Source organism: Scyliorhinus canicula, chromosome 14 (genome assembly GCF_902713615.1).
Source record: "Scyliorhinus canicula chromosome 14, sScyCan1.1, whole genome shotgun sequence".
NCBI lineage: Eukaryota > Metazoa > Chordata > Chondrichthyes > Carcharhiniformes > Scyliorhinidae > Scyliorhinus > Scyliorhinus canicula.
The window spans coordinates 42,121,219-42,146,541 of NC_052159.1; the positions used below are offsets into that span (position 1 = coordinate 42,121,219).

The 25,323-nt window shown below is 42.5% G+C and overlaps 2 protein-coding genes across 6 annotated transcripts in view; both read left to right on the plus strand.

The window, feature by feature from the left end:
• LOC119977901 (NEDD4-binding protein 2-like 2) overlaps positions 1–6,305 on the plus strand; it is a 66,096-nt gene extending 59,791 nt beyond the window's left edge. For 4 of the 5 annotated variants that reach the window (XM_038819206.1, XM_038819207.1, XM_038819205.1 and 1 more), the window contains exon 6: positions 6,091–6,305. The gene's annotated coding sequence lies outside the window, so the exon portion shown is untranslated. Of the gene's footprint in view, positions 1–6,089 lie in introns of all 5 variants that reach the window. The other variant, XR_005463316.1, reaches the window with a different exon arrangement.
• Positions 1–25,323, plus strand: part of LOC119977217 — a 60,145-nt gene that overhangs the window by 12,377 nt on the left and 22,445 nt on the right. Inside the window, exon 2 of the mRNA XM_038817935.1 lies at positions 6,090–6,239. Within this exon, the coding sequence (XP_038673863.1) occupies positions 6,090–6,239 (150 nt within the window). The remainder of the gene's footprint in view (positions 1–6,089; positions 6,240–25,323) is intronic.

Here is a 25,323-nt window from a genome sequence, read left to right on the forward strand (position 1 = left end):
ATCCTGATTTGTCTGTTCTAAATTCCTTTTGACTATTAAGAATTACAACTTTTTATTATAGCGAATAGTAATAATTTGTAATGTGAATCCAATAATTAGCTGCCTCCAGTTGTCAATATGTTGACGATCTTGGTCATCTGATTTGGGAACTGAAATTGTTCTTTACCGAATTAGGCACCTTTCCGATAATAACCAAATATTATGCATTTTTAGCAAGTACGCCAAGCCGTTTATTACAACATTTGATGATATCACATTTTAATTTTGTCAGGATCGGTGCCATTTCCTTTTTGATTGGATTTAGTGTTTCCAAAACTTCCCAATTAGTAATTGTATTAATTGCCCATCCGAGTTGACCGTATCTTTTTAAGTTTACCAATTTGTAATACCAGGTCTGTAATTTTTCATAGAATTCATAGAATTTAAAGTGGAGGCCACTCGGCCCATCGGATCTGCACCGGCCCTTGGAAAGAGCACCCTGCCCAAGCCCCACTTCCACCCTATCCCCCGTAAACCAGTAACCCCACTTAACCTTTTGGACACTAAGGGCAATTTAGCATGGCCAGTCCACGTAACCCGCACATCTTTGGACTCTGGGAGGAAACCAGAGCACCCGGAGGAAACCTACGCACACACTGGGGCGAACGTGCAGACGCCGTCAGACAGTGATCCAAGCTCGGAATCGAACCTGGGACCCTGGAGCTGTGAAGCAACTGTGCTAACACTATGCTACTGTACTGCCGTGAAATCCCATGTGCTGCCCATTTTTGCATACTGATCTTTCAGTGAAATATTCTTCTAATTCCGATTTACCAAAGGAGTGTATTAATTGTTTTGACCCGCTAACTAATGTCGGGCATGGACCTTTTGGTTAAATTTATATAATTTCTGTTATTGTCTATCTGTTTCCTGACTGATCTACATTTTGGTGACCGTGTTTCTATTCTTCTATAGTTCTATTGTTTTATTAACTAGTTTATATTTATCTTTTGTACCTTTAGTAACACAGACCTTCCTGAATAATTCATTTTATATCAATTTTATTACAGCCTTTAGTGTCATGCTTAATGAATTCTAAAATAGAATCCAGCCACTTGCCAAAATTAATCTTTTATTTTTACTAATATTAACAGATTTAGTTATCAACTTCTTATTAGTCCGTCAATTAATTAAGTTATCGCTATTACGTTGGTTGCTAACAACAGTTGCCCCGATAGAATCTGTATCTAAACTGTAATAAAATCACAAATTTCCTTTACATTATCATTATTTACCCTTTTATGAATCCCTTACTTTGCTAACCTCAACAGTTCTTCTTTATCTAAAATTTGCTAATTGGTTTTATATTTTAAAACTTAATTTTAACGTTAAATGTTTTTATTACCTTGAGGTTTATGCTCGAAATTGGGAAAAGTCAATATATCTTTGTTGGTCCATAGGGAATTCTTCTTGGTCTTGTTGTGCCTTTTTAAAAAATAAATTTAGAGTACCCAATTATTTTTTTTTCCAATTAAGGTAATTTAGCGTGGCCAATTCACCCAACCAGCACATCTTTGGGTTGTGGGGGTGAAACCCATGCAGCCATGGGAAGAATGTGCAAACTCCACATGGACAGTGACCCAGGGCCGGGATTCAAACCCGGGTCCTCAGCGCCGTAGTCCCAGTGCTAACCACTGCACCACCGTGCTGCCTTTTGTTGCGCCTTCGAAGCAACAGTCTATTTAACCCATATAGGGTGGATAAATGATCACACAAGTTGCTTAATATAATCATCGTTTGTTAATACACCATACAAGTTTAATACTAATTAATCACACATACTTGCACATTACACTCTAAGCTAGTACACTAAAACGACCGTAACATAACTTCCAGGTGACCGGCAAATACAGTACAGATATGGTCTTATTTGTGATTTTGTGGTCTGGCAGTGCTGGAATTCTTCTAGCTGGTTGACTGTGTCTTTGGCTCTGGTCCCTCGGTGGATGGCATGGATGGTCTTCCTCTTGGCTGGTGAAGGGTTTACCTTTGTTGTTGGCAGCTGAAGCTGTAGTCAAGAAGGCTGTAGTCAAGAAGGCTGCAGTCGAGAGAATGAGTGGTGGGCTACACAGCACCTTTTATCCCTGAAGCTTTTGCACTCTTTTAGGCGGGCCAATGGATCGATCAGGTCTCAATCACCCTGATCAATCTTGACCAATTGGGGACGGACCCCTTGATGACTGGGCGGGTCCCGGTTGGCCATAGCCGTTCGTGTCCAAGGCCCTTCCCAAATATAAGGAAAACAGGCGCCACTGAGTCTGCCACTTATTGTCAGTTTCTACCTGGCGCCCATTGACCCGGGATGGCCGTTTTCCTATGTTCGGTTCTGCTTCAGTCTGAGCTGCAACTTTATATATTTGCAGGCTGCAGAATATCTGCTTCGGCTTGGCCAAATTTCCCATCGATCTTTGCGGGCGGCCATTTTAGATGGCCACATTCTCCAATTTATCAGTATAACCTTTGCTGTTGATTGCGATTCTTATTCTATTTCTCTCCCTGGAGGTGACCATGCACCTCATCTTGGCTGAGTCCTCTTTGTACTAAATTGTTTATCACACAACTTGCAAGGACCAAATCATCTACTATCGCCATGTTATATCACCGCATTGTGCATAATGGCGTGAACTGACACTCGCTACTTTTCTGGCAGTTAGCTACTTTTAATTTAGAATCTTTATGAACCCCTCTAATATGGATCCTTAAATTAGTAATTGAATTAAAAACAATTGGGTGTAAGGAGTAGCTATATTCACTAAACAGATAATTAATCTTAATGCACTTATTGAGTTCACACTAATTATTCGTGTTATTGGAGTACTTCATCTCTTAAAACCATATCAATGTTTGATTCTAATATTTCAGCATTTACTCTAGACAGTTCACTATTAACAATAAAATGATTAAATCAGCCGAATAACAATCAGTGCTCCTATTATAAAATGTTAGATTGGTAAAATTAGCTAATTTACTTAAAATTGCATAACTGTCAACCCCCTCAAGTTTCATCTATGGCTGAAGGAGAGACGTTGTATGGTTTCTGACTGATATCAGTGTCTAGCTTGATCCCAAAATATGTTGGATCCATCTCCAATTTTGACGTAGGCAGTCGCAGAAATCCCAATCATCACTTGGACACTTTCCCCCTAAATGGTCTCATAAAATTTTCCTCGTTGGTCTGGCTTGAGGCAGTTTAAAAATAAAAAAAATTTTAAAATCTGAATACCTACAGGTACAATCCCCTTACCCCGACAATTACAATAGCAGTACTTAAGGTTTCTGGCACTTGGGGATATTCCTAACTGGTTGGATCCTATCTGGTACGCTTATTTGCCTTAGCATTGACCATCATATTTTGTTTGCCTTCCTAATTCTCTCACGGGCAAGAGAAAGTGGTTTTGGCAAACCTCCCAAGGACATGAATTTCGCTCTGTCCAATTTAGCCATCCAAGTAATATATGCAAAACAGTACTAGAATGAAATTTGTCACCATAACCTCGGCATCCGTATACTAACTGATGGTACCAGGAGTACCAGTGAGTAGATACCAACCCGATATGGGTATAAAAATCACCAAACACCCAAGTCATTGCAGCATGGTAGCAATTGGGCAGCACAGTAGCACAAGTGGCAAGCACTGTGGCTTCACTGCATCAGAGTCCCAGGTTCGATTCCTCGCTGGGTCACTGTCTGTGCGGAATCTGCACGTTGTCCCCGTGTCTGCGTCCAAAGACGCGCAGGTTAGGTGGATTGGCCATGATCAATTTCCCTTAGTGACCAAAAAGGTTGAGAGGGTTATTGGGTTACGGGGGTAGGGTGGAAGTGAGGGCTCAAGTGGGTCGGTGCAGACTCGATGGGCCAAATGGCCTCCTAACGTCAAGATCCCTCAGCTCCTGTACACATCTACTCACCTTCTCCTCTCAGCATTTTGGAGGGACTCGTTGATCCTCCATTATCCCTTCCCTTTTCCATGTCATTTTCCCATGCAAGCGCAGGAGCTGAAACACTTGCCATTTTTACCACCTGCTTTCTCATCATCCAAGGCTCCAAACGTTACTTCCAATGGTTCATTTATTTTCTGTATTTACTGCTCATGATACATTATCCTCTAATTTGGGAGACTAAATACAGATTGGTGACCACTTGGCAGGGCACCATTGTTCAGTTCATAAATGTCCTCAACTTCCAGTTGCTTTTCATTTTGATTTTCTGCTCAAATCCCCTTTGTCCTCAGTTTCCTATGCTCTTCCAATGAAGTTCAATGTAAATTTAAGGCCAGCACCTCCTCTTTCAGCTCTGTGCTTCACAGTCCTCTGGATTCAACTTTGAACTATTTCAAATCTTAACTTTTGCCCGATTGCTTTTTTAAAATTTTGTTTTTGGATGGCATCTGTTAGTGATTCAGTTTCCAGCTCCTGTGAATATTTTTTACGACTTTCATTTTTATGGTTCGTTATTTCCCCCTTTTCTGCCTTGCACCATTATCCCTTTTTGTTATTTAATCTTTTCTGCTTTCCACCATATCAGAGTCCTTTCCTTTCGTTCCCCCTCAACTGCAACCCCCATTACACCCCCAATCCATTCATCCCTTTCTCTGCCTCTACATTTGCTTTAAACCTGCCACATTTCTAACTTTTTCCAGTTCTGATGAAGGGTCATCAGCCTGAAATGTTAACTGTTTCTCTTTGCGCAGATGCTGCCAGACATCTTGAATATTTACAGCATATTCTGCTTTTATTCGCGCAGTACTGTATTTTGTTTGAACGGGAACTTCCCTGTGGTTTCTTTCTTGTGCAATTAATGATTCCAGTCCGAATATGTCCCAGCTTAATCAGTACATTTCTTCAAAGTGACATCTTTCAGCAGTGTATAGTTGCTGGTATAATGGCCCAAAGCTTCATCCTTGGTCATTCTTTTGTCATCCATATTACTGCCACTGTATTCAAAGGGATATATTTCCCAAGTATGGAGTTTTGTCTCTTGCTGCCACCCATTGCTCCCATAATTGCTGCTGTGATGTTGGACTGACTGCAGTGCTTTCACAAATTCAGCATATTAGTAAGATTCAAGGCAGCCTGTTTCACACTCATTGCACCTTAAGCGCATTCCTCTTCCTTAATGCTCACATCGTGTGATTCCATGTCTTCTGTGTCATAATTGAGAATATGGGTATGAAGAGTGGATGGGAAATTGAAATTTTAAAATGGTGCAGCTGTGGATCCTGGAGTAGGTTGAATGACTGACTCTCTCTAATTCCTACATTCTTGTTTTATCCTGATATATACTTTAAATTTGCATCTCGTCACCAATATAATCTAGTTCCACTTCCGAAATTAGACATCTGCGTTCCTACTTCTCCACCACTGCCTCCAATTATTCATCATCTCCAGGTTTAACTTGTCCAATGCTTGTTTCATCAGTTGAGGCTTAATTTGTCCAGTGCCCTCTTGACAGCCTCCAAAGTATATCCTCTCAAATTTCAACATCTCTAGAGCAGTGTCGTTCTTACCCTATACTCAAATCTTGCATACTCGCCACCCTGCCCTCACTGGCCTCCATTGCTTCACCAACCCGTAGCACATTAACTTGAATATCCTCATTTTCCTTTTACTGGGATGCATTGTTTCCCTGCACTTGTGTAATCTTCTTGAACTAGAAGCTCCACACCCCTGCTTTCAAAAGCCTGAAAGCCTATCTCTTTAGCATTATCTTCAGTTATCTAATTTCTTGCTGATGTCTTAGTCTTCTTAAAGGACCATTGGATGAACCAAAGTAGTTAGAGAAAGGGAGAGAGAGAAAGGACCATTGGATGAACCAAAGTAGTTAGAGAGAGGGAGAGAGAGAGACAGACAATGTACAATTGGAAAACTAGCTATCTCGACTGTTCTTGTGTTTCTAAGAATATTCTACATTGCTTGTCCATTCTTTCGGGCATTGAATACTGCATAATACAGGTGTTGAAAATGAACGGCGTCCAAGGATGTTGAATTTTGCTTAAATTGCCCCTTTGATATTTGCTAAATGTTTATGGTTAAATTGTGCTCTCTTTTTAGGAGGAATAAGCACAGAGTTCCACGTGGGAAGATCGTTCAAATGATGGAGCATTTTGAATATCCAATTTCTTCAGATATAGTGTTGAATGCGGTGGAGCCTTCACGAAATAATAAAGTTTTGTTCAATCTACATCCATGTTATAACCAGAGGTGGGAAGGACCTGTTGATTCTAATTCTTCTATCAGTGTTATGAATTACAGATAGCACGAGTGATTCCTCATGAACCGTTGTCATTTCAGTCTGTCCAATTTAATGCAAAATTGTATCTATCACTGTTTCTTCTCATAACGGATTTGTGAGAGCAAATTTTATAGCAGACAATGATGCCCCTTTTTATAACCTTAGAATATGCAGATTACACTGATAAATAGAATACTGTTTTTGGAAGATTTTTATTTTTTTAAAGCTTTATATTTATTTTCAGTGGGTTAGAACCATGCTAAAGGAAACATAATACAGTTAGATACGGTCATTTTATTCAGTCACCTTTTTTATTTGAAATATAAAACGTCTGTAGTTTTATACATGGATATGCGTGACAAAATATGAACAGAATGTTGGAATGTATTGTAATGTAGAGCTCAGAAATAAGACCAACTCCTTGATTTCCCACCAGTTTGTTGCTTTTCATTTCAGAAATGCTTTTTTAAAAAAAAAGTCAGTAAGTTACTGTATTGACTTTGATTTGTTTGAATTGTACAAGAACAAATGCCAATGCTGGAGGATCTAACAGAAACTTGTATTGCAGATAGCATGTTTATTTAACTCGCTTACTGCCATCCAGAAGTTTAAGTGCAGCCCTTGCTTTCAGGAAGAGAATATTTGTGCTTGTGGGTCTTTGCATGTATGTAGACAGGAGAAACCAAATTTATTTTTAAAGTGGAACATCTATATATCCCAGATTTACATGAAACTGTTGTGAAATTCATCGTAGCAAATTTAAAAATCTTCAAGATAGGGAAATTCAGAGTTTAGTTATTAGTTGTGATAGTGAATGTTTTTTGATTTGAATGGTCAATTTGCAGATTTCTTTACATTTTGCTGTAAGTGGTGCCTGAGCGTCAAGTGATCCGATCCTGTAGTAACCAGCATTTGAATTATCCTGTTAGACCAGTTCAGTTTGACACATTGCATCAGAGGTTGTTTCCGAGCTTAATAAATTGCAAAATTATTTAGTTATAACTAGTATAATTGAAGGAAAATTGACTGCCTGCAGTTCCTTTCCACAATTAGTTCCTGCCAACTGACTTAAGATTTTCAAAAATTCTGGCAATAGATCTAAAAATTTGGAAAGGTGGTGATAAATGAAGTTCTGTGTGCTTCCCCAAAATATGTATATAGAAAGATGATAAGTTTTTTTTTATATGAACTAATTAGCAAATTTAAAAAAAATCTAACTTCTCAATTTTAAGATATTACATTTAAACATGAAACTAACGATTTTAAATCACGGGAGTATTTTTTCATGATGCCCATGGTGCAGATAATCTTTCACTTTAATCAATAATGTTTAGTTTTTCTAAACAAATGTGTTCAAAGCTGTCAGCCATGACTCACTGGTAGAACACTTAACTCTGAACCAGAAGATTGTGGATTCAAGCAAAACTCCAGGGATTGAGCACCTAATCTATGATGCTTGGGGAGTTCTGAACAGCTGTGACAAAATAAGACCTCGCCTTTTGGATGGAAAAGACCCAGTGCACCCGTCGTAAAGAACAGGAGAAATCTCCTGATATACTGCCCAACGTTTACCTTTCAACCAACATTACTTTAGAAAAAAGCTTCAGGAAAACCTGTTAATCTGGTCAGTGTATCCTCGCTGTATGCAAATTAGCTGGCACTTTACAACAATGACTACACTGTAAAAAGTTAAGTCAAGAAAGATACTAGGGCAGCATGGTGGTGCAGTGGTTTGCACTGATACCTCTAGGCACCGAGGTCCCAGGTTCGATCCTGGCTCTGGCTCACTGTCCGTGTGGAGTTTGCACATTCTCCCTGTGTTTGCATTAGTTTTGCCCAAAAGATGTGCAGTATAGGTGGATTGGCCATGCTAAATTGCCCCTTAATTGGAAAAATGAATTGGGTACTCTAAATTTATTTTAAAAATCAAGCAAGGTACTAAATAAGCTTGGCCAAAAGTCATTTCTTATTAATTTGGTTTGCATTTTTTGTACATGCCAGCAAAAAAAGAAGAAAACAATATATCTAATCCCAATGGTAGAAATCAACCTAGCAGTCACCTGGTAATTTTTTACTAAATCCTATTCAGACAGTTACTGTTAAAAAATCAAAATTGTCCCGACTATGTTTGAAAGCCAGCATTTGAGTACTAGCTATACAGTTGGCCCATTTAAAAGTAATTAAGATGTGCACAATTATTCATGATCATTTTTGGGGTCAGTGAAACCTTTGTTGACTAGGGCTTACAAAACATTTTTAATCAATCAGAAATAAATTGGTAAGCATTTTAATCAAGCTGGTTTGGGACCTATTCATATATGTTTTTATAGTTAAACAATTCCTTCTGGTAAATGCTAATTAAGTTCCACAGAAGTTCAGTCACTGACAAATGTCAAGCTTCCAGAGGTATTGGTAAAAGTTTATTTTAAGTGACCTAATTCAGTGAACATCCATTGTAAGAATGTTATGGTCATAACATTTACTTAATTTGTCATGACCATATGATTAATATGAATGCATTTTCCAAGGCTTCAAATTTAGATATAATTGTTTGGAGATTTTTTGCATATTGTCGTTCATATGTTTGTGTGTGTATATATGTGTGTGGTAAATTTACTGAAATACATTTCCCTCTTTGTACAGGAATTTGTTGTAAAAAATTTGCATTATATCTTTAATGAATTGTCTATTAAAATGTCTCAAAAGGCACAAAATTCAATACTGTATTATTAACAATGTATAGTTTTTTTTTAAAATGATGGACAAGTTGTTGAATGACCGTTCAGTTCACTATTCGGAGAGTATACATTTTGTATCAATACACTTAAAATTGTGTGGTATTTGTACGTTTATGTTGGAGGAAACAATTAAACTGCAGGGTTGAGAGTGCAGATATGGGTACATTGATCTATAATAGGCATGAATTAATTAGTTTATGACAAGTCGGGGGTGACATGCGGCGCAGTGGTTAGCACTGGGACTGTGGCGCTGAGGACCCTGGTTCGAATCCCAGCCCTGGGTCACTGTCCATGTGGAGTTTGCACATTCTCCCCATGTGGAGTTTGCACATTCTCCCCATGTCTGCATGGGTTTCACCCCCACAACCCAAAAATGTGCAGGTTAGGTGGATTGGCCTTGCTAAATTGCCCCTCAATTGGGAAAACAAAATAATTGGCTACTGTAAATTATTAAAAAATCAAAAGTTTATGACCAGTCACAGTGTGAGAAATTTAATTCGGGTATTTTGTAATCAGCAGTCTTCCTGATACATCTCTTGCTAATTAATGTCAGTTCCTTTTCCCACTCCTCTGAAAAATGTGTCATAAATGACATTTGAGGCTCAGATTTTAAGTTTTTCACTCCACCCTCTGCCCACCCACCCCAGGATAGGCAAGAAAAGATTGGACAAGGGGCCAACATCCTAAAACTCAAGATTCTGCCTCCAAACCAGGCCACTATAATATTTCCAGTGGTGATTCAGGTTTTGGCCACGACTCCGACTAAAATCAGGCAGATGCTACTTAAGATTCAATGCTCACTGCCAATGGTGTAATTGGCACCACAATATAACTTTTAAGGTCCATATGGGGAGTCCCAAGCTGATGACAGAATACCAAAGTTTTAAAACTTTCCTTCTCTTGAACTCCTTATGACTAGGGGGAGCAGGTATGCTTAAGCCCAATTCCTTAATGTCAGGAAACAAAGAAATACTTTGGCACCCTCCAAATCGCTGGGTAATCTCCCGAGGCATCCTTCCGCGATTGCTGAAACAAAGAAAACCCTCTCACCACAGGAGGTTCTCATTCACCCACTGACTGCTGAGGACCATTCCCAAGGATCCCTAACTCTGGTTAAATTTCCCCAAATGCCTGCCATCTGGATAGTGTAATCATTATTTTTCGGGATGTGGGCTTTGCTGGCTAGGCCAGCAATTGTTGCCCATCCCTAATTGCCCTTGAGAAGGTGGTGCTGAGCTGCCTTGAACCGCTCCAATCCATGTGGCAGAGTTACACCCACTGTGGTATTAGGGAGGGAGTTCCAGGAGGATTTTGACCCAGCGACAGTAAAGGTACAGCAATATATTTCCAAGTCAGGATGGTGAGTGACTTGGAGGGGAACTTCCAAGTGATGGTTTTCCCATGTATCTGCTGTCCTTGTCCTTCTAGATGGCAGTGGTTGTGGGTTTGGATGGTGCTGCTCAAGGATCCTTCGTGAGTTCCTGCAGTGTATCCTGTAGATGGTAGACACTGCTGTTACCGTGCAACGGTGTTGGAGGGAGTGAATGTTTGTGGAAGGGATGCCAATCAAGCGGGCTACTTTATCCTAGATGGTGTTGAGCTTCTTCACAGAATCCCTACAGTACAGAAGGAGGCCATTCAACCCATCAAGTCTGCACCGATCCATGTCCCACCCGATCCCTGTAACCCCATAACCTAACCTTCACATCCCTGGGCATTAAGGGGCAATTAAGCATGGCCAGTCCACCTACCCCGTACATCGTTGGACTGTGGGAGGAAACCGGAGCACCCAGTGAAAACACATGGAGAGAACATACACCACTCCCAAGGCCGGAATGGAACCTGGGCCCCTGGTGCTGTGAGACAGCAGTGCTAACTACTGCTGCCGTGCCACCCCACATGTTTGGTGTTTTTGGAGCTGCACTCATCCAGGCAAGTGGAAGTATTCCATCATCCTCGTGACTTGTGCCTTATAGGTGGTGGACAGGCTTTGGAGAGTCAGGAGGTGAGTTACTTGCTACAGGATTCTTAACCCCTGACCTGCTGTTTTAGCCACAGTATTTATATGACTAATCCAGTTTAGTTTGTGGTCAATGGTAACCCCCTCCGCCCCCCAGGATGTTCATTGTGGGGGATTCAGTAATACCATTGATTATCGAGGGTTGATGGTTTGAATTTTTTAAATTAATCTTCATTGTCATAAGTAGGTTTACATTAACGCTGCAATGTAGTTACTATGAAAATCCCCAAGTCGCCACATTCCGGCTCCTGTACGGGTGCACAGAGGGAGAATTCAGAATGTCCAAATTACCGAACAGCACGTCTTTCAGGACTTGTGGGAGGAAACTGGAGCACCCAGTGAAAACCCACGCAGACACTGGGAGAATGTGCAGACTCCACACAGACAGTGACCCAAGCCAGGAATCGAACCTGGGACCCTGGAGCTGTGAAGCAACAGTGCTACCCACTGTGCCCATTCTCTCATTGGAGATCACCATTGCCTGACGCTTGTGTGGTGCAAATGTTACTTGGCATTTGTCAACCGAAGCCTGCATATGCATTTGCATGTGAACTGCTTCACTGTCTGAGGAATTGCAAATGGTGCTGAACATTGTGCAGTCATCAGTGAGCATCCCCACATCTGACCTTGTGTTAGAAGGAAGGTAATTGATGAAGCAACTAAAGATGGTTGGGCCGCGGACATTACCCTTAGGAACTCCTGCAGTGATGTCCTGGGTCTGAAATGACTGATCTCCAACAAAGGAAGGGTAGCACGGTAGCATGGTGGTTAGCATAAATGCTTCACAGCTCCAGGGTCCCAGGTTCGATTCCCGGCTGGGTCACTGTCTGTGCGGAGTCTGCACGTCCTCCCCGTGTGTGCGTGGGTTTCCTCCGGGTGCCCCGGTTTCCTCCCACAGTCCAAAGATGTGCAAGTTAGGTGGATTGGCCATTCTAAATTGCCCGTAGTGTCCTAAAAAGTAAGGTTAAGGGGGGGGTTGTTGGGTTACGGGTATAGGGTGGATATGTGGGTTTGAGTAGGGTGATCATGGCTCAGCACAACATCGAGGGCCGAAGGGCCTGTTCTGTTCTATGTTCTAACCACAACCATCTTTCTTTGTGTTAGGTATGACTCCAACCAGTGGAGTTTTTCCCCCTGATTCCAATTGACTCCAGTTTTGCTAGGGGTCCTTGATGCCATGCTCGATCAAATGCTACCTTGATGGCGAGGGCAGTCACTCTCACCTTCGCTCTGGCATACAGCTCTTTTTTTTTGTACATGTTTGAACCAAAGTTGTAATGAGGTCAGAAGCTGAGTGACTGGCGAATCCAAACTGAGCGTCTGTGAGCAGGTTATTGCTGAGTAAGTGCCACTTGATGGCACAGTTCATGAACCCCTTCCATCACTTTGCTGATGATTGTGAGTAAACTGATGAGGTTGTAATGTTCCGAGTTGGATTTGTCTTTTTTTTTGTACATGACATACCTGGGCACTTTTTCACCTTGCCAGCTAGTGACGTACGTATAAACCTACATAGAAAACAGGAAAGGAGGCCATTCAGCCCTTTGACCCTCATTCATTAAGATCATGGCTGAGCATCAAATTCAATACCTGATCCGAACTTCCCCACATATCCCCTGATCCTTTTGTCCCACATGAGGGTTAAACACATGAATTAGTTATTTTGAAATTATAGTGGCCCCTTTGGGAACACTACATTGAATAACTTAAGAAGATAATATTGAAGACAAATATTAATCTGATGAACTGTTGTAATCATAGAATTTTACTCTTGAGTCATTTGTGCTTCAAATTGTGTAACTACCTACTGAACTCTTAAAATACAAGACTCTCTTCAAGCCAGAGAACACTTTCAACTCCTGAATTTAGACTGCAATCATATCCAAAACTCCTTTTTTCCCCCCCAAAGTGTCTCTGGCAGGAGAAGCAGAGGGTAACCCGCCAGTTGACTTGCTGGGTTTCCTGCTGTACTTTTAAACACTTTTTTTGGGTGGGGAATGGGAACGAGGCGGGCCCCACAACATCACGTTAGCTCCAGCAAACTTGGCTCCTGACAGGAAAAAGGGCACCCTGATCTAACAAATTTTAGAAAGGAACTCTCTCTCTTTTCCCCCCCCCCCCCCCCCCGCCGCGCCAACCCCGATGGCTCGGGCATGACCCCTCCTCCTGGGGGCTGTACTTAGCTGTGCACCTCTGATAGGTTCTGTGCATCAGTTCCCCATTTATCAAAACCTGGGGCTGACTCTCCACTTGTTTTTCGGCGACATACCATTTGCTGGCAGCGGGATTCTGTCCTCCCACCACTTGTGGGATTTTCCACTTGAAGCCACCACACGCCATCAGGAAACCAAGGGTGGGGGTGCGGGAAAAGTGAATCACAAAAGCCAGAGAATTCTGACCCTGTTGTAAATCCCGCCATTGTGACATCACACTGGTAGGGGGTAGTTCCCCAAGTGGAGGGGGGTGATTCAGCGGGGAGGGCTGCTAAATATGTGTTAACGTTTATAATGGGGGTTTCCATTATTGCAGAGTGGGAACCTGTTATGTCACGAGTGGGGGTGCGGGGATAATTGAGCCGGGAAATCCCACTGGCACGAGAGCCGTGTTAAGGCTCCCCCTCGATTCTCCGCCTGTGCCGCCATTCCTGCCTGCCGAAAGCAGGGGTGGAAAATACTCATTGTGTTTGTCCGTTTAATGGATTTGAGAATGACTAATGTTGCCTTTTACCCTTTATGTGAACCACAAGCTGTCTCTTATATTGACCAAATGACCACAGAACCAGTATGTTAGCTCAAAAACACAGTTTATTAATAACACAAGACTTGTATCTCTATGCAATAATACACGTGGCTCCGTACTAAACTACACCTAACAACTAAGATGACCGTTACTTAACTTTGAGTGACCGGCACTGTGCGAGATACGGCCTTTATCCGGGTCCACGTGGTCGGTTGGAAGTTGTTGGGTTTGTCTCAGCTGGGCTCGTCCTTCAGGAATGGTCGCGGTTCCTTGAACTTTGTTGTTCTGCTATAGTTGGTCGCGCACAGGCCAACCCCAAAGAAACCGATCTCTAGTGTGCACGGCTTTTTATCCTTTGTCTCTTTCATGCCCTTTTGGACGGTCCTTACTCCAGCTCCAATGGATCGATAGGGTTTTCGATCATGCTCCTCAATCTTAGCCAATTAGGGGGCGGGTACCTCGATGGCTGGGCGGGTCCTACCTATCAGTGTCCCAGGCACATCGGCCTTTCCAAATAAGGGGGTGGTGCCGGTTAGTCTGCTATCGTTGATGGATTTGGGAATGACTAATGTTGCCTTTTACCCTTTATGTGAACCACAAGCTGTCTCTTACATTGACCCAATGTCCTTAATGCGAATGCTATTGTCTTGGGGAAAATGGTAATTGAGTCTCAATGGATGCTAGTTTCAACCAAGTCTGGTTTCTTTGCACAATATACAGAGGCTGGGTACCTGTCTGTGTACCAAAGTGACCACAGTTCCCATGGTCCTTTGCAGGTAGCCATTTTACATGGCTACACTAAGCATGGGTGGAAAATACTCCCCATTGTGTTTTCCCTTTTGATGGATTTGGGAATCTATCAGGGGTAACCTTAATAATGATCTCTACTGGGCAGCACGGCACCGAGGTCCCAGGTTTGATCCCGGCTCTGGATCACTCCATGTGGAGTTGGCACATTCTCCCTGTGTTGGCGTGGGTTTCGCCCCCACAACCCAAAGATGTGCAGGGTTGGTGGATTGGCCAGGCTAAATTGCCCCTTAATTTGAAAAAATGAATTGGGTACTCTAATTTTTTTTTTTAAATAATGAACTCTGCAAAGATCTAGTACTCTGCAGTCAGCATGAATGTCAAGCAGTAAAATTCAACCTAATTAATGCATTTTTTGAGAAAATGGCTGCCAGTGGACTTTGGAAAGTCCCCAACATTTTTCAATTCTACTGGGAAAGGCTAAAACTGAAAATTCAGGGTAGGTCTTGTAATAAATATGAAATTTACTGAAACGCAGAACTTCTTGGGATTTGCATCGGGGTACGTGGAAATGTTGGGTTTTAGTAGGAGCAAAGGAGGAAAAGTGGGTAATTCAAGGACTCAAAACACCATGATCTGGAGTGAACTCAAGGACTCAAAACACCATGATCTTAAACCTATCTATAATTTCTCCTTTTAAGATCCTTTCTAAAATTTAGCTTTTGGTCAACTGGTTACACAGAGTCTCCTTTGGCTCAATGTTCACAATTGCCTTTGGTTGCACTTTTTGTGAAATACCTTTTGGAATGGTTTAGTATCAAAGCTTTACCTCTGCCACTTAAGGTTAGCGGAAGTAGCGTTTTGCCCCAATTTGTTAGTCTGTTAGTAAACAATAATTCTCAAAAATGAATGGCCAGATTTCAACAAAACCTGGTACATTAAGGGGTGGCCCAAGGAAAAATTGGTTAGTTTTTGTCAAAGATCTAGATTTGGATCCTGGAATTTTTTTTGAAGGATCTGTGGATATTGGGCAAATTGTTGTGGGTTGTTTTAGAATGTTGTGGATTGTCTCAGCTGCTGTATGGAATTTGCGACAGCTGTCAATATGTGAGCAGATTTTTCACTGCAGGTTGTTGGATGTGGATTGGTTTGAAGCCTTCTCAATGAGATGGAAGCTCTTAATAAAAATATTTATTTTTTCAGCTTGGTATTTAGAGAGCATCAACCAAACAGGGAAAAGCCATACGGAAGGGCTGCATGTTTGTAATGTTGAGGTAGAACAGCATTGTTTACTATGTGACTACCATGTTGGGTGGTATTGGTCAAACTGGTTTGTGTTCAGTCTACGCTGATCCTTACTGTGTTGGGTCTGAGGGAATTTGAGGAATTTAGGCTTTTCAGGCTCAAAAGGATGTGATCTTGATGTATAAAAATAGTAAATGGTATCCAGACATTAGATTTGGAAAAACGCTTCAAAGTTCATTGTTGAAGTAGGAGGACTAGTTCAAACTTGTTTAAAACAAATCAATATTTATAAGAAATATTTGAATGTCATAATGAAGGGAGGGGACTTTGGGGTTTTTCCTGGTTGGATGGACCTTCTCATTTCCATTTATCTTGTATAATAAATTTTTTTCTTGTTGCTCAAAGATAAGATTAGAAATGGTATTACTGTATATAGAACTTGTGTGATGTGTACAAAGTGAAATGCTTCATTGAATTTTCACTAAAGCTCACTGGGTTCTTGACTCCAATTATTTTTGAAAATGACCAATATTAGAACAATCATCATATTTATTTTAAAGCTAGCAATTCTTTGAAAATGTAATGTATTTGGAACATGCTGTACAGATATGTCCAACACACTGTACAGATATGTCCATACACTATACTAATTTTTTTCTCAGTTCAGCTCTGCTAGTCATTGGATTACAAATATTTATTTATTGGTTGCCAATTCGATAATTGACATGTATATTTCTTATAAATCAAACAATTTTTATCTTTTGGAATAAACGTGCAATCCAATAACAGGTATGTAATCAAATTGTGATTGCTTCACGTTAAGGTTGCTAGTACTTGTAATGCTGCAGGAAATGAATCACGGGCAAATTGTTTGCATTCTTACTTAAACCATCAACCAGTGTAGAGAAATTCTCATTTTCTTGGTTAAAGTGATTTTTATTTTTACTCTTCTGTGACAAAAATAATGATCCATTGTTTTTCTTATCAGTAATGGTGAGACAAACTATATTCACTTTTATTCTGGAGTCAAAGGACTCGAAACGTTGGCTCTTTTCTTTCCCTACAAATGCTGCCAGATCTGCTGAGATTTTCCAGCATTTTCTCTTTCATTTTTATTCTGGAGTCAATTAGTCAGCAGCTTTTCTGGTGTCTGCATGTGTGTGTTCAAGTACTGATTTCTGTCAAAGAAACCCATAGGGCGCATCGTTGAAATTTTCACGAATGGACTCTGAATTAAAAGGCATACTATGTCATGAACCTGGAACATATTGTGACTAATTCCCGTTCAACATGGCTTAGATAGACGTACGGGTAAGCACAGGAAAGATCCAGTGTTCACAGTCGTGTCGCGTCTTTTCGTCCGACGTCATTTCGTCCAACGACACTTCGTCCACGTCTTTTGGTCCAACGTCTTTTTGTCCGCCCGTCTTTTGGTCCAACGTCACTTCGTCCAATTAACCAATTACAAATCAACTCCGTATAAAAGCATTTAATTGATAGAAAGCAGGCACAATACAGCAAGTGAATTTAATTGCTAAAATGCAAGTAATTGATGAAATGCAAGTAAAATGCAAGCTGAAAAATGCAGTTAAAAAGTTTAAAAAATCTAAAAATGCATTTAAAAAGATCTAAAAGTTTACTAAGGATGAATTCCCGAAATTACTTAAAATTGATGTAAATTGTGAGCAACATTCCTCAAGAAATCAATTTTCGCTGTAGGAACATATTCAACGACCAATCTTTTGAGGCGTTCAGTTATTTTCTTGTATCGCGGACATGACGTCGACTGATCTCCCCGAAGAATTTGAGCCTTTTTGCCTATTATTAGCCCTTCCCTGAACTTTGCCATTTCTGGATGGGCGAATTCGGGATTAGGAAAGAGACCGATAATATCTATCCTTTAACGAGGCTCGTTAATGGGGCCTCACGGTAGCATGGTGGTTAGCATCAATGCTTCACAGCTCCAGGGTCCCAGGTTCGATTCCCGGCTGGGTCACTGTCTGTGTGGAGTCTGCACGTCCTCCCCGTGTGTGCGTGGGTTTCCTCCGGGTGCTCCGGTTTCCTCCCACAGTCCAAAGATGTGCAGGTTAGGTGGATTGGCCATGCTAAATTGCCCATAGTGTAAGGTTAATGGGGGGATTGTTGGGTCACGGGTATACGGGTTACGTGGGTTTGAGTGGGGTGATCATTGCTCGGCACAACATCGAGGGCCGAAGGGCCCGTTCTGTGCTGTACTGTTCTATGTTCTATGTTCTAGAACGATAATAACTATCCTTTAACGAGGCTCGTTAAAGGAAAGAGGCTGGTAATAAAGATCCTTTATTGTATATTATGTGCATTTGAGAAGATTTCTATTTACAAAAGTTAAAGTGGAGTGGAGTGCTACTAAGCAAGTTTGGTCATGCTAAATTACTATGCTACTAAAAAAGTCTTTGACAAAAAAAATCATCCGACAAAAACACGTAAAAAGTCACAAAAATTCTTTGACAAAAAAAATCATTCGACAAAAACACTCAAAGTCACAAAAATTCTTTGACCAAGAAAATCATCCGACAAAAACACGTAAAAAGTCACAAAAATTCTTTGACGAAAAAAATCACCGGACAAAATGACGTTGGACCAAAAGACGAGCGGACAAAAAGACGTTGGACCAAAAGACGTGGACGAAGTGTCGTTGGACGAAATGACGTCGGACGAAAAGACATAGCACCGTTCACAGTGGAGGTTACATGTAGGGCTGTTAGCGGAGGATGAGGTTTGTGAGCGGGTGAGGAAGGCCATTCGGAGATACATAAACAGCAATGATACGGAAGAGACTGTGGTAGGGGTCGTTTGGGAAGCATTGAAGGCGGTTATCAGAGGGGAATGTATTTCAATTCGGGCCCAGAGGGAGAAGACTGAACTGGTGGAGTTGGACAGGCTGGTAGGTGAAATCTTAGAGGTGGACAGGAGATATACGGAATCTCTGGATGAGGAGCTCCTAAAGGAGTGTCAGAGACTCCACATGGAATTTGGGCTCCTGTCCACCGGTAAGGGCAGTTGAGGAGTGTGAAAGGGGCAATATACGAGTATGGGGAGAAAGCCAATAGAATGTTAGCACATCAGCGAGAGAAATTGGGAAAGTAAAGGATATGAGGGGGAAGGTAGTGGTGGACCCGGGGGAGATAAATGATGTGTTTCGCGAATTCTATAGTTGACTCTATGAATGGCAACCCCCAGCCGGGGAGGAGGGTATGAAGCAATTTAAGGAGAGACTAGAGTTCCCGAAGGTAGATTATGAACTGGTGGAATGCCTGGGGGGCCCAATTGGGCTCGGGGAAGTGATAGGCCGGTTGGGGCGATGCAATCGGGTAAGGCCCCAGGACCTGATGGACACCCAGTGGTGTTTTATAAAAAGTTTTCTGGGTTACTGGGGCACTTCCTGGTTAAGGCCTAAGGAGCTGAGAGAGCTCTCCCCCCACCCCCTTCAACGTTATCACAGGCATCGATCTCTCTCATCTTGAAGTGGGACAAAGACCCGGAGAGCTGTGGATCGTACAGGCCCATTTCCCTTTTGAATGTAGGTGCTAAATTGCTGGCAAAGATTTCCACATGTATTGAGGATTGTGTCCCGGACGTAATCCGGGAAGACCAGATGGGATTTGTGAAGGGCAGGCACCTGACGTCCAACATTATACGGCTCCTGAATGTTATATTGATGCCAGCGGAGGGGCGCGAGGTTGAGGTGGAAGTAGCTATGGATGCAGAAAAGGCCTTTGACCGGGTGGCGTGGAAGTACCGATGGGATATTTTAGGCAGGTTCGGGTTTGGGAAGGGATTTGTGGATTGGGTCTGGTTCCTTTACCAGGCTCTAGTGGCGAATGTAAGACCCAACCGGGTCTGGTCAGAATATTTTAGTCTCTGTCGGGGGATAAGACAGGGATGCCCACTTGTTCTCCTCACTACTCTTTGTCCTGGCCATAGAGCCCTTGGCAATGGCCCATAGGTCATCGAATGTTTGGCGGGGCATAGTGAGAGGGGGGTGGAGCACAGGGTCTCTCTCTATGCGGATGATTTGCTGCTTTATATCACACCCGCTGGGGCGGATGGCTGGAATTCTGGATACACTGGAAGGATTTGGGCGGGTCTCAGGCTACAAGTTAAATATGGGAAAGAGCGAGGTGTTTGCGATTCAGGCAGAGGGGCAGGAAAGGAGACTGAGGGAGTTACCTTTTAAGGTGCTGGGGAGGAGCTTTAGGTATCTGGGGATCCAGGTAGCGAAGGATTGTGGACAGCTCCACAAGTTAAATCTGGGTGAAGCGGACGAGCAGATGAAAAAGGATTTACGCAGGTGGGACATGCTCCCACTGACACTAGCGGGGAGGGTGCAGACGGTGAAGATGACAGTCCTCCCGAGACTGCTGTTTTTTTTTCAATGTCTCCCGATTTTTGCCCCAAAGGCCTTTTTTAGGAAAATGAATGCGGTAATCTCGGGTTTTATGTGGGCTGGTAAAACCCCGAAGGTGAAGAAGGCACTCCTGAAACAGGGCTGTGTGGAGGGGGGCTTGGCCCTCCCGAGTTTTTTAATTATTACTGGGCAGCCAACATATCGATGGGCAGGAAATGGGAGGGGTCGGTTTGGGAGCAAGTGGAGGCGGCATCCTGTAAGGATACGGATTTGGAGGCTTTATTGACGGCGCCCCTGCCGTTCTCGCCGGCTCGGTCCACAAGCCCAGTGGTAGTGGCAGCCCTGATGGTGTGGGGACAATGGAGACGGCACATGAGATTGTAAGTATGGTCACCGATCTGTGGCAATCACTGTTTTGTTCCGGGGGGGCTGGTTGGAGCTTTAGGAGGTGGCAGCGGGCAGGGATTGAGAGATTTGGGGATCTCTTCCTTCTGGAGGTTTTCCCAAGCCTGTAGGCATTAGAGGAGGAGTTTGAGTTGCTGGGTGGGAACGGATTTCAGTACCTACAGGTATGGGACTTTGTCCGGAGGCAGGTTCCAAGCTTTCCTCTCCTCCCCCTGAAAGGACTACAGGAGAGGTTAATGTCAAAAACGGGGGTTGGGGAGGAGAGGGTCTCAGATATACAAGGAGTTGATTGAGTGGAAAGAGATCCCTATCGGGGAGGTGAAGAGGAGCTGGGTGGAGAGTTGGAAATCGAATTATGGGGAAAGGCTTTGAAGAGAGTTAATTCATCCTCGTCACGTGCCAGGCTTGGCCTGATCTATTCAGGGTGGTCCATAGGGCCCACATGACGGTAGCCTGGATGAGCAGGTTTTTTTGAGGAAGTGGAGGATAGGTGGGTACGCTGTAGGGGAAGACCAACGAATCTTGTACATATGTTCTGGGCGTGTCTGAAGTTCAGAGGATTCTGGCAGGGATTGGCAGACATCATGTCAGAGGTCCTGGAAGGAGGCTGACTTCGAGTCCAGAATTGGCAATATGTGGGGTATCGGAAGATCCAGGAGCCAAGGATGTCCTGGCCTTCTCCCTGGTGGCCCGGAGACGGATTTTGCTGGGATGGAGAGACTCTGAACTCCCAAAGTCAGGAGCCTGGGTCAGCAACATGGCAGGTTTTCTCAGACCGGAAAAGATCAAGTTCGCCTTGAAAGGGTGAATTCAGGGGTTCGCCCAGAGGTGGCAGCCGTTCATCGGCGTCTTAAAGGAAAATTGACGTCAGCAGTAAGTGGTGGTGTGGGGGACACAATGTGAGGCATGGTAGTGTAAGACAAGGACAGGGAACTTAGTACACAGGTAATGAGGAAATAGGGCAGGGATAGTAGGGGATGTTTTTAGTTTTTTTGCGTGCGTTGGCCCGCACGATTGTTTAAGGATTGTTAAAGTGTTAAACTGTAAACTGAAAATTACAAATGCTTCAATAAAATATTTTCTAAAAAAGAAACATGGCTTAGAAAGTTACAGCTGGTAGATTCTGCCTAGCTCTTACACTTAATGCTATTTTTCTTTTCCAAATCTTTATTTTGCCTTCTGGATATGATTTGAATCTTATTTAGGATTCCCTCTATATTTCCTGGTTTAGACTCTACATGTGCTCGTAAGGATTCTTCAATCTGATTTAATTGAAGACCCTCACTGTTAATTAAGACCATAAGACAGAAGCTGAATAGGCCACTCGGCCAATCACGTCTGCTCCGCCGTTCAATCATGATTGATATTTTACTCAACCCCATTCTCCTGCCTTACCCCAATCCCATTATTAATTCAAGAACCTATCTATCTCTGTCTTAAAGACACTCAGTGATTTGGCCTCCACAGCCTTCTGCGACAAAGAGTTCTACAGATTCACCACCCTCTGGCTGAAGAAATTGATTGATTGTACATCAACAAATAGTGATTGGTTACAGTGCGGATCAAGGGCCAAACAAAAGCATCATAGGGTTACCGTTCTTACAGGGAATATCAGTCCAAGGGAGAGTCATTGAGGAATCTAGTAGCTATGGGGAAGAAGCTATTCCTATGTCTGGATGTGCAGGTCGTGAGACTTCTGTATCTCTTGCGTAATGGAGGGGTCTGGAAGCAGGCAAAGCTTGGGTGTGAGGCGTCTCTGACAATGCTGTTAGCCTTTCTGAGGCAGTGGGAGGTGTAGACAGAATCAATGTGTGGATGGCAAGCTTGTGGGCTGAGTTCACCACACTCTGCAGTTTCTTGTGATCTGGGGCCGAGCAGTTGCCAATACAAGCTGTAATGCAGCCGGATAGGATGCTCCCTATGGCATTCCTCCTCCTCTCTGTTTTAATTTCTTTCAGTCTGAAATTGGGCCCTCGGATTCTAGTTTTTCCTACAAGTGGAAACATCCTCTCTACGCCCACTCTATCCAGGCCTCGAAGTATCCTGTAAGTTTCTATAAGATCCCCCCTCATCCTTCTAAACTACAACGAGTAGAGTCCTCATCAGATCTTTTTATGACAAGCTCTTCATTCCAGGGATCATTATTGTGAACCTCCTCTGGACTCTTTCCAATTGTGCTGCCCAGTAGAGGTTGTCGTGCTGGATAAAATAACAGATTAGAACAAGTCTCTGCTTAAAAGTCCACAAAACAAAGTAAACGGCAGCAATCCTTCACTACTGCCCAAAATCCAGGCCAATTTTTGCAGTGAAATAATATTCCTACAACCTAAGTAGTTTTGATTGAATATTAACCTCAAACTGAAGCATGTTTATGTAAAATATTAAGGAACTCAAACTAAGCATGTAAAACAAATGTTTGCTGATTATATTTAAATTAGTTTTGCTTAAAACTCTGGGTTTTTCTCTCGCTGTAAAACTGACTTGACAATGGACCTTCGCTTTTGAAAATCCTTTATTTTTCTCCCATAAGAGCAGAAAAGGTGTGTAATTAACCTAAGGAAGCCAAAAAAAGTAGGTACAAAGTACAACATTAAAATAATGGTTGAATGGACTAAATAGAAAATAAGTTCATTTTTATCCAAACGTTTGTTTAACATGTTTAAAATTAATAATTCAGTAATTCAAGCTATTTCTGATTTTCACCTTCTGCAACATTGCTGGATTATGTAAATTGTCACTGTGAAATGGTAGGTTAATCATCCCAATATTTGGAAACATTGCTGATGATTAAACCTGCCCTGCCCTGCTCTCATCCCTTATGATCCAGAAAATGTTCCCATGAGATTCAAAATAGTTTTTAGTGTCTGCCTGGTATAGTAAAGAAAATAAAGGCAGGTTACTGTGTCACTAGTAGTTGCAGAGCTCGGTATGAGTGATGTTTTAAATTTCTATTATTAGAACTAATTGGTACTCCGTTTCAAACAAGAGGAGCACAGGAGAACACAAGAAATAGGTGCAGGACCATAAGGCTCATCGACCCTGCTCCGTCATTCATAGACCATACAGTGCAGAAGGAGGCCATTCGGCCCATCGAGTCTGCACCGACCCACTTAAGCCCTCACTTCCACCCTATCCGCGTACCCCAATAACCCATCCTAACCTTTTTGGGCATGAAGGGCAATTTAGCATGGCCAGTCCACCTAATCGGCACTGATTTGGATTGTGGGAGGAAACCGGAGCACCCGGAGGAAACCCACGCAGACACACGGAGAACGTGCAGACTCCGCACAGACAGTGACCCAGCGGGGAATTGAACCTGGGAGCCTAGCGCTGTGAAGCTGGGACCGTGCTGCCCCATTCATTATGATGTGGCTGATCTTTGGCTACAACTCCATTCTCCCACCTGCTCCCCATATCCCTTACTTCCCTGAAAGATTCTGTCTATCTCTGCCTTAAATATATTCAGTGATACAGCATTAACAGCGCTCTGAGATAGAGAATTCGAAGATTCGCAATCCTTTGAAATAATTCAGCCTCATCCTAATCCTAAATGATTGGCACCTAATCTTGAAACTGTACCCCCTTGTTTCAGGCTTCCCAACTAGCAGAAACAATCTCTCAGCATCGGCCCTATTAAACCCCTCAGAATTTTGTAGGTTTCAATGAGATCACCTCTCATTCTCCTAAACGCTAGAAAATATAAGCCCCTCATCCCAGGGACCAATCTAGTGAACCTTCGGTGTACTGCCTCCAACATAACTATGTCCTTTCTTAACTGTTCAGACCAAAACTGCACACACTTCTCCAGATGTGGTCTCACCAAAACTCTGTACAATTGTAGCAAAATCTTTTGCTCTTCAACTCCAACCCCCGTGCAGCAAAAGCCAACATGCCATTTCCCTTCCTAATTGATTGCTGAACCTGCATACTAACTTTCTGCTTTCCTTGCACAAACTTATCCAAGTCTCTTTGAACTACCCGTGTCAAATGGTTGTTCCTGTACTCCTAAAATGTAGATTTGGCAAGTTGATGACAATCTATAGTAGTTGTTTATATTTGAACACCATTGCTGAGCTTCTGAAGAGGTGAAAGCCACTTCACAAAATTTGTGAGTTATTAACAAGCTCTTGGTTCTTAGTTCGAGCTTATGCAAGATATTTTCTACGGACAAGGTTAATATATCTTAAAGACTGATTTTGAATGTTAAAAGTGACTCAAACTGATATCTATTCTGTTTAGATTGAAACCTTGCTGGATACAATCCCCATTCCATAACCTCCAACAATCACCACGGGGTAGCATTTAGAAATTGCGACATCAGTAAAACTTAGAATTTTTTATTTACTTCTCTTCCTTGTTCTGTCAGTTTGCACATGTGTTTTTTTTAGGAGTTCTGCACCTATTATCAAAAATGACTTTCTGATCATGTCACACTTGTAGGAGTTGTTACGAGGCGGAATCTTGCCATATTTTTTCTAAGTTCCAGTGAGGAAATCTGGGAGAATCCCGCTAGCACCGATGACTGGAAAAGCCACCAAATATTCAGCCTCTTTAACATTTTTTTCCATATGGCTCACACCGTGCTTGTGGCAGTTTGCCTCTGTCATGCTCACCCTGGGTAACAAAAAACTTAGGGCCCAAATTAATGGCCTCTTCACGCCCGACTTGGAATCTCGCGAGATGTCGCATTCTGGAGATCTCCTTCGCTGGGCAAGAACCAGATTAGCATATTTAAGAGAGCCGTTAGGCTCATTTAGATATGTCTGCACTGG